The sequence below is a fragment of the Trichosurus vulpecula genome, chromosome 4 (assembly GCF_011100635.1).
Source record: "Trichosurus vulpecula isolate mTriVul1 chromosome 4, mTriVul1.pri, whole genome shotgun sequence".
Taxonomy (NCBI): domain Eukaryota; kingdom Metazoa; phylum Chordata; class Mammalia; order Diprotodontia; family Phalangeridae; genus Trichosurus; species Trichosurus vulpecula.
The window spans coordinates 440,899,516-440,913,286 of record NC_050576.1 but is presented as its reverse complement, the minus strand read 5'-3'; the positions used below and the strand labels follow the sequence as shown (position 1 = coordinate 440,913,286).

At 48.7% G+C, this 13,771-nt stretch overlaps 1 protein-coding gene across 1 annotated transcript in view; it reads left to right on the top strand.

The window, feature by feature from the left end:
* The window catches only part of UBE2G1 (ubiquitin conjugating enzyme E2 G1), a 55,204-nt gene that overhangs the window by 27,107 nt on the left and 14,326 nt on the right, over window positions 1-13,771 (top strand). The window contains exons 2-3 of the mRNA XM_036756152.1: window positions 6,709-6,811; window positions 11,592-11,689. Of these exons, the coding sequence (XP_036612047.1) occupies window positions 6,709-6,811; window positions 11,592-11,689 (201 nt within the window). The remainder of the gene's footprint in view (window positions 1-6,708; window positions 6,812-11,591; window positions 11,690-13,771) is intronic.

Sequence of the window (13,771 nt, the reverse complement as noted above, 5' to 3'; positions counted from 1 at the left end):
TGCTTGTGAAAACAAGCATCACAGATGGAAGCTGCCGCTCTCCGTGTCCAAGATGTTGATGGATTAGGTCTATTTTGATGGAGAGCTTATCCAATGCCAGAAGTCAGAGCATTGGGAACCTTCTGGTGCTTCAGCCAAGTGAAAGGCACTATTGACATTGGAGTCCCTGAAGAGCTACAGAACCCACGAAACAGAAGACGGAAACAGGGCTCCAGCCCAGGACAACCTGGATGGTCGCTGGGAAGGGTCTATTGCACAGAGCTGGGAGCAGAGTGAAGCGCAGCCCAGTGTGGGCCGTGCCAGGACCAACCAGACTGGGAGCCAGGCGGAACAGGCTGTAGGGCCCTGAATCATTGAACTGTGTCAGTTACCAGACTTCTCAACCTGCAAACGCCAAAGACAACAGAGCAGGTTAGTGGGAAAAGCTGCTGGGACAGAGTGAAAGGAGTTCAGGTCGGCCACTGTCCTGGGGGTGGCGGAGGTGGTGCAGCTCTGAGGCTGCTTCCAGAGCTACAGCTGCAGTTGCTTCTGGCCCCAGGTCCACCTGGTGGGAGGAGTTAAGCAGTGGATTAGAGCAGGAGTGCAAAGCCTGCTTTGCCCTACCTGGATCTGGGCCCCAATCCTGGTTGGCAGTTGTTGGAGGAGGAGCACTGGTGTGGCAGAGCTTGCTGTGTAGAAGTAACTCTGAAAACAGCAGTGCAGCTCCTCTAGCTTGAGACAAAGTACTCTCTACTCTGCAAGCAGTCCTACCCCAACAAAAAGCTCAAGGATCAAGTAGTTGGCTGGGAACATGAACAGGCAGTGAAAATGGACCCAGATTCAGACTCAGACTTTGGAATCTTTTTTTCAGTGACAAAGAAAACCAAAACATACAGCCAGAAGTCAACGAAGTCAAAAAGCCTACATCAAAAGCCTCCAAGAAAAATATGAATTGCTCTCAGGCCATGGAAGAGCTCAAAAAGGATTTGGAAAAGCAAGTAAGAGAAGTAGAGGAAAAATTGGGAAGAGAAATGAGAGTGATACAAGAAAAATCATGAAAAACAAGTCAATGACTTGGTAAAGGAGACCAAAAACATACTGAAGAAAATAACACCTTAAAAAAATAGACTAATTCAAATAGCAAAAGAGCTCCAAAAAGCCAATGAAGAGAAGAATGCCTTGAAAGGCAGAATTAGCCAAATGGAAAAGGAGGTCTAAAAAACCACTGGAGAAAATACTACCTTAAAAATTAGATTGGAGCAAGTGGAAGCTAGTGACTTTATGAGAAATCAAGATATTATAAGATAACCAAAGGAATGAAAAAAATGGAATACAATGTGAAGTATCTCATTGGAAAAACCACTGACCTGGAAAATAGATCCAGGAGAGATAATTTTAAAATTATTGGACTACCTGAAAGCCATGATCAAAAAAAGAACCTTGACATCATCTTTCAAGAAATTACCAAGGTAAACTGCCCTGATATTCTAGAGTCAGAGGATAAAGTAGAAATTGAAAGAAGCCACCAATCACCTCCTGAAAAAGATCCCCAAAAGAAAACTCCTAGGAATATTGTAGCCAAATTCCAGAGCTCCCAGGTCAAGGAGAAAATACTATAAGCAGCCAGAAAGAAACATTTTGAGTATTGTGGAAACACAGTCAGGCTAACACAAGATCTAGCAGCTTCTACATTAAGGGATCGAAGGGCTTGGAATATGATATTCCAGAGGTCAATGGAGCTAGGATTAAAACCAAGAATCACCTACCCAGCAAAACTGAGTATCATGCTCCAAGGCAAAATATGGACTCTCAGTAAAATAGAGGACTTTCAAGCTTTCTTAGTGAAAAGACCAGAGCTAAATAGAAAATTTGACTTTCAAACACAAGAATCAAGAGAAGCATGAAAAGGTAAACAAGAAAGCGAAATCATGAGGGACTTACTAAAGTTGAACAGTTTTGTTTACATTCCTACATGGAAAGATGATGTGTGTAATTCATGAGACCTCAGTATTAGGGTAGCTGAAGGGAATATACATACATACATACGTACATACATATATGTGTGTATAGACAGAGGGCACAGGGTGAGTTGAATATGAAGGGACGATATCTAAAAAAAATCAAATTAAGGGATGAGAGAGGGAGAAAGGGAGAGATAGAATGGGGTAAATTATCTCACATAAAAGTGGCAAGAAAAAAAACAGTTCTGTAGGAAGGGAAGAGGGGGCAGGTGAGGGGGAATGAGTGTATCTTGCTCTCATCGGATTTGACCTGAGGAGGGAATAACATACATGTTCAATTGGATATCTTACCCTACAGGAAAGAAGGAAGAAGAGGATAAAAAAGGGGGAACGATAGAAGGGAGGGCAGATAGGGGGAGGAGGTAATCAAAAGCAAACACTTTCAAAAAGGGACAGGGTCAAGGGAGAAAATTGAATAAAGGGGGACAGGATAGGAGGGAGCAAAATATAGTTATTCTTTTACAACATAAGTATTGTGGAAGGGTTTTATGTAATGATACATGTGTGGCCTATGTTGAATTGCTTGCCTTAGGGCGGGAGGGTGGGTGGGGAAGGAAGAGGGGAGAGAATTTGGAACTCAAAAGTTTTAAAAGCAGATGTTCAAAAAAAAAAGTTGTTTTGCATGCAACTGGGAAATAAGATATACAGGCAATGGGGCATAGAAATCTATCTTGCCCTACAACAAAGTAAGGGAAAGGTGGATGGGGGGGGGCGGGAGCAGGCTGACAGAAGGGAGGGCTGACTGGGGAACAGGGCAATCAGAATATATGCCCTCTTGAAGTGGTGGGGAGGGTAGAAATGGAGAGAAAATTTGTAATTCAAAGTCTTGTGGAAATCAATGCTGAAAACTAAAAAATATTAAATAAATAATCAAATATTAAATAAAAAAAAAAGCTGAGGACTCAGTGAAGCTTCTGGAGTGAGAGTGAGCCGTTGTCAGCATATTGGAGGCAGGACATTGTGCTGGGCTCTGAAGACACAAAAACCAAGGCCAGCCTATGGTCTTTGATTTTCAGCTCTGTGTTCTCCTCCCTTTCCTTCTGCCACCCATTGCGAAGGCAAAAAACTAAATCCCACTTCAAAAGAATAAAAGAAGAAAATATGCTCTCATTCTCTCTCTCTCTCTCTCTCTCTCTCTCTCTCAGAGGTGGCTAGTCAGCATGTTTCATGAGGAGTCCAAGTGGGTCACTGTTGCTGATTATCCTGACATCATTGAGCTTTTACAGCCCAATAGTATTCCGTGTTCAGATGCAGTACCTTGTTTCAGCCATTCTCCAACTGATGGGCGTGCCCTCCATTTCCAATTTGTTGCCACCCCTCAGAATATTTTTGTACAGATGGATCCTTTTCCTCTTTCTCCCATCTCTTTGGGGTGTGGACCTGATAATGATATCATCGGTCATTAGCTTTTTGGGCCTAGTTCCCAATTGCATTCCACAAGGGTCAGGCTAGTTCACCGCTCTACCATTAATGTACCTGTTTTGCTCATCCCCTCCAGCATTTGTCATTTTAGCCAATCTTATGGGTGTGAGGCAGTACCTGAGAGTTATTTTTAATTTTGTTAGTGATTAGAACATGATTATGTGGCATTGACAGCTTGAATTTCATCCTCTGAAAACGACCAATTCATACACTTGGATCATTTCTCATTTGGGGAAGGGTTCTTCTTGTAAATTTGACTCTGTTCTTTGTATATCCGAGAAATGAGACCTTTATCAGAGAAACGTGCTGTAAAGATTCCCCCCTGCCGCAGTTTTCTATTTCTTCTAATTTCAGATGCATTGCTTTGTTGGCACGAGACCTTCTTAATTTTATGACATTAAAATTGTCCATTTTACTTTCTGTGAGCAGCCTCTCTGTCCCCTTGCTTGGTCAGGCCATTTCCATAGACCTGGCAGTTAATTTCCAAGTGCCTCTGATTTGCTCATGATGGCTAAATCATGAGCCCATTTGGAGCTTCTCTTAGGACGGACAGTTCTCACTTTACATAAATTCACATTTTGCAAATTTAACTTTAAAGAATTCTGCAAGAAATCCACATTCCCAGAAAACACCTGTGTTAGTTTTATTGTATTGCGTCATGTGCACTTTCTGCTCCTGTCCCTTGCCTTGGCACTCCATGGCCTCCCCAACAGCCCCCTCCCCACCCCCCCGGAGAGATCCTTCCTTCCCTCCTCCTTTCCTTCTGCCACAAGGAAATTCAAGGAAGATGATGATTTTAAGGTCTCTGAATTTCATGACTAGGTTATTGACATTTGAAAGAGCAATTTCTTCTTTAGAGCAATGGGAACACAAACGTATCGGTTCTGATTTAGCAGGACAGACAGGATCGATAATTCCTCCAAGAAGTTTAGTGATTATCTCCCTCTTTCAGAACATAAGCTCCTTAAAGGCAGGCGTCTTCTTGTTCCCTGCGTTTATATGCTTGGCACAAAGAATCAATCATTTAGTCAATCAGCAAGTCTTTATTAATTGACTGCTGTATGCCAGACACTGTTCTTTAAGATACAGAGAGTGGCTGGATACAGAGTGCCTGCTTCAGGAGCTTACGTGTTTCAGAAATGCTTATTGAGATAAGAGTAATTGTGGGAGGAAGGCGTGAAGGAGGTAGCCCCGACCTGCCGGACCCTAAGTGCGTGCCAGGAGCAGGGTTCAGATGGGCATCTGGCAGAGGATGGCGAGGAGGGGGGCGCGTCCAGGTCAGCGAAAGAAGACGACCTAGGAGACAGACAAGTCGAACGTGTTGTCCGTGGGACAGCAATCAACAAGTTGGCATTTTGCCATAGGAGAGCAAGCTTCTCCTGTTTGTTACAATATGATGAGTTTCATACGTCTTCTTACTGATATATTTAACATTACTGCAAAAGTACATGTGTGTCTGTACATTTCTCTGCTAAGCTTTTCTCCCTCTACCTTCTCTACTCAGCAGTGATTTCTGTTACTGTTTTTCAGGTTAACTTTTAAATTCCACTGGAAAACCAAATGGTTTGTTAATACACATACTCCTCAGGTGTTTGGGAGGTGAACCATCTCTCGTTCAGTAGAAGGATTGTGGAGAATTGAGGGATATGTTTGAAGATTCTCCTTATCTCCCCAAACATTTTCCTTTGCTTCACAAGCTGTTCGTACATTCCAGAAGCATTCCGTGACTCCTTCATCCCCTCTGGGGGTGCTTTTGTCTTTACCTTTGTTTTACTACCAAATGGGGGATGGGAGGGTCCATCTCCAGTCATCCTGATCCATCTGGCTACTGGCCCCAGATGGCTCTGGAGGAGGGAGTGAGGCTGGTGACTCTGCACAGCCCTGCCTCACTTAAATCCAGTTCATTTGCAAGTCAAGGCATCACCTCCTTGATGCCATGGTCCTCTTCGAGAACGAGGGACAAACACTACCACTGCCAAGCAGCCGGCCCCCGAATGATGAAGCTCTCTGAATCTGGGGTGAGCCTCAGAAAGCAGGCAGGGTCTGCTGCTGGCTGCTAGCATGTGGCCTCAAAGAACCTCTCTAGGCTTTTTGCAGATCTGCCACACAATGAGGAAGTCCATTAGGGCTCTGTGGGGAGAATCTAGGAGATCTTGAACAACAAAGAGGAAATTCCAAAACCTCTGTTGGTGAAATAGCTGCACTCGGTGGCCCTCTCTCTGTCTGCATTTCCCAGCATCTGGGACCCCACTAACAGGAGCACTGTCCATTGCAGCCTGGCTAGATCCCCACTCCTTGGGCTGCTGTCGCTTGGTCCCCAAGGCAGGCACCCAGCCACGCACTCCTACACACTCAAGTTAGATAGCTAGTTATTTGGATGAATCCTTGGTTAGGTCAGAATAGCCCATCATTCCTGCCCCATGCTTGAGAGCAGTGGGACACCTTGGCTCACACACTCAGCCTGCTCCTCCTGAGGGATTTTAAGGGGAAAATCACTTTTGTACCAGCTTTAAAAGCTGGCTTCAGAAGAAAACATTGATTTTGTTTGTCTACCCTGTCAACATTTAGAGTGGATGATAAAATCATGAGCAAATGTAAAAAATAGCCATTCAGTGACCTGAAATTGTGTTTTCATTTGGGTCAAGCCTATTGGATCAAATGATCACAGGTAGCTAAAAATATACCCTGGCTTTAAGAGAGGCTAGAGACTCCAGGGGGCCTGCGACTGGCTTCTTCATTGTCACTAGGCTGGGACAGTCTGGGGGACTCACTGGTGGAAAGAGAAAAGCTCTCCAACACCTCAGTGTTCTCATCTGTAAAATGGATGGATGAAATGCCTTCTAAAATCCCTTCTGGCTCTACATCTGTGATCCTGGTGTTTGAAGGGGGTGGGCTTAGCCCAGGGAGGGAAAAACATAACGACAGCAAGGCCAGGTGCTTCCAGCACTGGTAATAGTGCTTCCCCTCATTATCACACCTTAGCCACCAGTCAGAGAGGTCAAACGTACAGAGTAATTCAGGCTTCTGCTTTAACCAGAGGATTAAACCTGATTAAGTCCTTGTTGTCCTGGGTAGAGAAAATTGTCTATTTGCAGCAAGGTCCTTGTTTTGTCTGCTGCTGGACCCCTCCTAGGCCCAGGCTCTCGCTATCCTGCGCCCACCCCCCAGTTTTCAAGGGTGAGAGGGAGTGGGGAGCTTCCTCAGGGCAGGCCATGCTTGTGTTCTCTTCACTGCTTGGTGCCAGGTGCCGTGCTTGGAGTTTACCAGAGCTTTCTTGTGTTCGCAGAGCTCAACAAGAATCCAGTCGAAGGCTTTTCAGCTGGTTTAATAGATGACAATGATCTGTACCGATGGGAAGTCCTCATCATCGGCCCCCCAGACACACTCTAGTAAGTATCACCTGGCAGTGCGTGTTGCTTGGGGAGCGGGGGAATCCTAACAGTCTGTTGCGTATTGATTACTGATTCTTGGTGCCCTGGGTGTATATTAAGAAACAGGGCTTAGAATCTGGAGAACGTCAAACCCGAACTGTTGGCTTGCCCCGTTTGTCAAGACTTGTTAGTCTTCGTGCCATACATTCACACAAAAAACCTTCGGCTGATGGATGTAGTCTAGTATTACTTTAGTGCTGATTAGCAAGATGAAATATTCTGCAATATTTTATAGAAAAAGGTCATTTCTAAAGAGAAGAGTTCAGTGGAGACTGTACTTGGTTGAAGAAAACCAGTGATTTTTTTTGTAGTCACCCATCTTTCTGAGCTACTAAAGAAACCTAATACAGAATAACTTCTTGATTAAAATGTGTGTTTGACCTTAAGATGTTGGTTGGTATTTTTCTTTTTAATTGGAAAGAAAGTATAATGTCCTGGATAGAATGTGTTCTTGAATGTAAAATCCTGCCTCTTGGGCTATGTTGACCTGTTGTGACCCTTTATTAACTGGACACTCGAGTTCTGGCCATTTCAAATTCAGGGGAGAAAAGTGGAGCATCCCACTCCCCCTTAGATGGGTAAATAACACCCCAGCCATGGTGAGAGGGTTGGCGCTCGGGATACTCGGACCTCCGGAGGAAACCTCAAAATGTCCCCAAAGCATTTTCTTCAGGCGTAGGTTGGACTTCCTGGGCCAGCTCCCCGTGGTAAGCCTTGGCACCGGTTGCCCTGCCGTGCAGAAGGCTCCTGTCCTTTGAAGAGTAGGCTCCAGCGCCGGCTGTTCCACGAAGCCTTTCCTGAGGACTTCCCAAAGCTACCTCATGCTTGTCCATTTTGTATCAATCCACATACATTTTTATGGTGCAGAAGCCCCATTAGGGCAGCCGTGGTTTGGTTTTTGTCTTATATCTTGTTGCCTGGCACAGCGAGTCCTTGTGGGTTGGTCTCTCTGCTGGCGTGAGGGAAATCTCTCTAAGCATCATCGTCTGAATCCGGTCTCCATCTAGGCCTGGGACTAGCAAGGGTGCCCGTGTCCTCCCCCATCAGCCGTAGGGAGTGAGCAGTGCTTGCCCCGCTCACCAGGCTGCCACATTTTCCAAGTACCGTGTGTCACTGTTTCCACAACATGGCTAGCCCACAGGCAGCTTGGCACAGTTTTTAGTCCCGTCACAATGCTGAATGCGCTAGATAGGACCCGCCCAGCCATCCTGTCCGGGCAGTGACCACTGAGAGGCCTCTATGAGAGCCGTGCTTGGTATTGGGCTGATGACTGTCTTCCTCCCTCCAGCACCGGAGGACTGGACGGGTCTCCCCACTACGATGTCAGCTCTTTGGGTCTTGGATGAACATGGTAGTGACCGTAGGAAGTTACGGTTCTTATGGCACTGCTGACACTGACAGCCTGGAGGGCACCAGGCACAGTCCTTTGCCATCTTCTGGCACAGACCCTGCTTCCCAGTAGCAATGCTGCTCAGCAGCTCTGTCCGTCATCCGAGCCCAGGCTGGGCTTGTGGCTGGAATGGGAATGTTCCTGGTGTGCAGCGGTCCCCAAGAGACAGACTGAGGTGCGCTGTGTGTGTGTCTCAGTGGGTGGCTTTCCGTGAGCCCAAGGAATCAGACCTGGACTCCCATCCTGGCGCTGTGTGAGCAAGGAAACATGCTGGAGTCAGGAAGAGAGCAGAGTTCAAATGCTCTCTCTGACACTGCTTACTGAAATTACTTGAGTTCTGTCAGCTTTGGTGTCCTTGGCCACAGGAGGAACAAAGTCAGGACAGGGTCGCCTAAGAGGGGAGGGGGCTCCCGCAGCTGGGCCGAGAAGCCAGAAAGGCCACCTCTACAAAGTGGCTGGTGGTACCCGCAGCACCAGGCCTGGAGTCAGGAGGAAAACCTGAGTGCCAGTGTAGGCTCAGACATTCCCTAGCTGTGGCATCCTGGGCAGGTCACATCCTAACTGCTGCCTGCCTCAGTTTCCTCATCTGTAAAGTGCCTGGCACCCAGCGGACACTTAATGAAAGAGTGGGTGAGAGGCGGGAATGCCTTCCAGGGACAGAAGACAGAATCAGGGAGCAGGAAGCTGGGCACCGTTATGTGGGGGGACAGGAGGACTGAGGACGGGATGCCTCAGCTCGCCTTTGCTTGTGACTTGTGGGCACACAAGTGTGAATGAGAATGCGTATAAGCGCCTTGGGGCTCAGCCCAGGACTGGGCTCCCTGCACCCAGCGCGGGTTACGAGTGCTCCTTGTTTAATGGGAGTCCATGCACAAAGAAACAACAGGCCCCGCTCTGTTGAAAAGATTGTATTCTATTAGGGCAGATAGAGGGGGAGAGAGAGAGGTGAAGAGAGAAGAGGGGGGAGCAGCAGGGCTGGGAAGGGTGCAGGGAAGTAGGGGTCCATAAAGGCTTCCAGGACAAGAGAGTTAGTTGGGCCTGAGCTGAGTTGCAGGCGGCATTTCCTGAAGGGGAGAGGAAGAACTCAGTCGTGTCTATGTGACGGATGATCGGAGCAGCCCCCTGATCTGTCAGCCAGGGCACCTCGGCCAGAGCTGGGCACATACCAGCTACCTTTCTGTGGTCCATGTGCTGCCGGCCCTGGCACCTCCAGTGGAAGTTTTTAGTCATCAAAGCTGATTGGTCAGACTTGGACAAACCTGCCCACTGGGTGAGCTCTAAGCAGAAATGAGGAGAAGCATCTCTCTCTCCTCTGGGGGATTCTGCCAGTGTACAGCAAAAAGGTGGGAGGGTTGGCTGGCTTGAGCCCCATTTTGATAGCACAAGGTAGAGAGCAGCTGCCCTGAGTGGGTGTTTGAGGCATGGTCTGCCCAGTCTCCAGTCTAGGGGAGAGGGTGCTGTTCTGACAGATGGAGCGTGGAGGACGAGGGCAGGACGGTCCGGGCTGGTGTGGCCTAAGAGACTAGGGGTGTTCATCATCCTTGGGGAGAAATGACGAACATTCCACAGGACTGGTAAGACTGCCATGAAGAATGGAGGTGAACCTCGTTCCCCATGAGCTTCAGACAGAAAGTCAGGAAGCCGGTGTAGGGGCGATGCTCCTTACAGTAAAAGCTGGAAGTTTTAGAGAGTTTTCTCATTCTAGTGGGCCAGCTTTCCCAGGCCTGCAAGTCTTGTGGGCTGCTCTGGCCAGTGGCTTGGTCTTTTCCCTTCCACCTAATCTGTGCCTGTTGAACGACTCTTGAGTGGCCAGAGTGCCCTAAAGCACCTGACTCTTCCCTTCCCCCTCCCCCCCAAGGAATCCTTGGCTTCCCATCTATAAATAAAACTTGTGAACCTTCCAGCAGGCAGACTCAGACATCATGAAGCTTCCAGCCCGTGGTTCCCTCTGATTGGAGAGATTGGATTCCAAGAGGCTGGGGTGGGGGTGCACCTTCCTGGACAAGTCAGGGGTCTTCTCCCCACAGGAGAAGAGAGGAGCAGTAGAACACACACCCCCAAGAAAAGAAAAAGCGGAGTTTAAAATGCCCCCAGATCTGCCCAATGGCCCCAAAGCACCAGGAGCTTCTCCCCCAATGCAGCATGGCGGCACTGCGTGGCATGGCCTGGAAGGGAGGCAGGGGGAGCAGAAAGTCAGGAGGAAGGGACAGGAAAGGCAGGGAGTCCTGAAGGCCATGGCAACTGGGCTAGATGCCCAGGCCCCAGAGCTTCAGCAGCCGAGGTTCTCCAAGTTTTTGTTCTTTGGTCTTGACTTCAAGTCACAAGCCTGGCCTTGGTGAGGTTTTCTTTTTTCATGTCGAAAGGACGAACATGTTTTTTCTTTTCTTTTTTTTTTAATTATTATTTATTTATTTTTAAGTTCCCACATTCAGTTCCACAAGCTTTTGAGTTCCAAATTCTCTCCCTTCCCCCCTCCCCAAGATGGCCTCTACATATACATTCACATTAAATATGATTTCACATTAGTCATGTTGCAAAGAACCATAACCAGTGGCATGAACCACAAGAAAGAAGAAACAACAAAACAGAACAAAAGAGAGAGCGCAGAGCACGTTTCTTTCTCTGGATGTGGATGGCATTTTCCATCATGAATCTGTTGAAGCTGTCTTAGAACCTTGCATTGCTGAGAAGAGCCAAGTCTATGAAAGTCAGTCATTGCACAATGAGGTTGTTACTGTGTACAGTGTTCTCCTGGTTCTGCTGCCCTCACTCGGCATCAGTTCATGTAAGGCTTTCCAGGTTTTTCTGAAGTCCACCTGTTCATCATTTCTTATGGCACAGTAGTATTCCATTCCATTCATACCATAACTTGTTCAGTCATTCCCCAGTTGGTGGCACCCCCTCAATTTCCAGTTCTTGGCCACCACAAAAAGAGCTGCTATAAATATTTTCGTACATGTGGGTGCTTTTTCCATTTGTATGGTCTCTTTGGGATACAGACCTAGCAGTGGTATTTCTGGGTCAAAGGGTATGCACTTTTTTATAGCCCTTTGGGCAAAGTTCCAAATTGCTCTCCAGAATGGTTGGATCAGGCCACAACTCCACCAACAATGCGTTCATGTCCCAATTTTCCCACGTCTTCTCCAGCATTTATGATTTACCTGTTTTGTCATGTTAGCCAATCTGACAGGAAAGATGTGGTCTTGGTGAGTTTTAAAAGAGTCTCGTGTGTGTTGTGTGTCTACCTCGGGGCCCCTCTGTCACCAGCTGAAGTCACAGCCAAGAGGTAGGAAATGAGGTTTTTACTTTTCTGAGGTTTCTCATGAGACATTCTCTTTGTCTTTGCAGTGAAGGGGGTGTTTTTAAAGCTCATCTCACTTTCCCAAAAGACTACCCCCTCAGACCACCAAAAATGAAGTTCATCACAGAGATATGGCATCCAAACGGTGAGTCTCCCAAGTTTGTTTTTTACCTTTGCAAGCTTTGGAACTGTGAGCAGGGCCTTGGTCGTAGAATCAGGAAGGAAGCTGAAGTGTAGGCCACAGCTGCATTGAATCACCGTGGCTGGGCTTGATCTGACTTGTGTAGACACCTGGGGTGGGCTGCATCTGGCCTGTGCATTTAGGGTTAGAACGTGTGTTCTCAGGGCCAAGAGAGTGTTTACTGTGGTCAGGGGAGCCGGGGGCTCTGGAAGAGCCACAGTCGGCCTTAGGTCCCTTCAATGTCTGCTTTGGTGTGGCAGACAGCTGGGAGCACTGCTTGCTCCAGAGCATTCATAGCCTGTTGTCTGGAGCTTGGGCTCCTTGACGCCAAAGCACAGGGCTGATCTCTCACCCTTCCCAGGGCAGGCCTGCTGGAGGAGGTCCTGCCTCCGCACCTTTGCCAGGCTAGCTGCCCCCTCTCATTGCTTTCTCCTCCCACCCCCAAACTAGCCTAGTTGTGTTTATTCGCTTGTTGTCTCCCCGATTCTAATGTTGGTACCTTGTGAGTACCTGCTGTGGACATTTAATATAAATTTGTTGTTGGATTGGTGTTTTGATATGATAACATCTGATCAGCAAAGCCTTACTAAACACTTAGGGTGTGCCAAGAACTTGTGTTCCCCGCAGGATGTACGGAGAATGAAATAAGGAGCATGCATTGTGAGACGACGTACACTTCTTTCAGAAATGCCCAGCAGGGTGGAACCTGAGCAGTCTTTGATGACCCTTGGGGCTCTGAGGCTCTCCTGGCAGGGCTGGGGGAGCCGGCACAAATCCCAATACGAAGCTGTTGGGAACCGTCCCCATGGAGAGGCCTCGACCACAGTGTTGTGGCTCGTGGCTGGGGCTTCTGGGCCTTTTTTTGCCCTTCTGAGCGCCTGAGGGGAGGTGTCCATGATCACAGCACAGACAGGAAGGGGAACGAGGACCCCCAGGACCCGAGCTAGGCATCCCGAGGGAAGGGCTTGCCTTCTTCCTCATGGGTCCCATCCTTTGTGTCAGGCCCAGTGGCCCGATGCCTCTGGCCACGTGGGACAGATCTGTCCCACTGTTGAGAGTGACCTTGACTGCTAACTGCCAGGGGCAGCAGAGGGGGACCTGAGACCTGTGCCAGCTGTGACCCTCCGTCCTCTGTCTCCAGCTCCCATGTGGCTTCTCCGGTTGGTGCCTTGGTGCCATACGGTCTGGGGCAGCAGACATCAGAGCACAGCCCCTAGGCACAGACAGATAGCATAGAGCACAAGGAAGGCTGTTCTGGAGGTGTACAGGGGTGGCTGGTAAAGCAGCCAGAGAGGACAGCCAGCAGTCCGGGGAGGCTCAGTGAAGGCCGGGCTACGGAGAGCGGAAGCAGGTACCAAGAATGGTCCAGACTTCTGCCCTGAGCAGGGCAGGAGGGCCATGGGGCCAGCCAGGGGAGGGGAGCAGGTGCCACAGGCAGTTGCGGAGTCTGAAGGACGAGCCCGCTCTGGCTCCATTCAGGTACAGGAATATGCCTCAGAGAACCAGTCAGGGCTGGGGGACATGACACGGAGAGGGGGGACAAGGCGCGGGACCACATTTGAATCGTGGAAAGAATCTAGCATCAACCCCCTCACTCGAGGAGAGACGGTGACACGCCACTGGCAGAATGGAGGGGATTGAAATCCGTCTGCAGTGACTGAGTGCTCACTGGGCTTTCAGCCTGGTCTCGGGCCCTTTGTCCCGTAAAGCCAAGGGAAGGGAGTAGCTGTGTCCCTGGAACTCCCGCCAGCCCGGATGTCCCAGCATCCTCGTAGCTTGAGCTTGTCTCTTCACTGATTCTTTTTAAAAAGCCACTTGCCGAGAGCCTCGTCAGCTTGAGCGGAGGGAGGTTTCTTAGGTCAGGGCAGACCTCTGAGAGCAGTGAGGCATGGGCAGCCCACGAGGGTGGATCCCCGGAGCAGCCCCAGGTTCAAATAGGAACTGATGGGAGGTGCCATGGATAGAGCCCCAGGCCTGGGGGCAAGTCACTTAACCCTGTTGCCTCAATTTCCGCATCTGTAAAAGGAAACGTCCAACTGCCCCAGT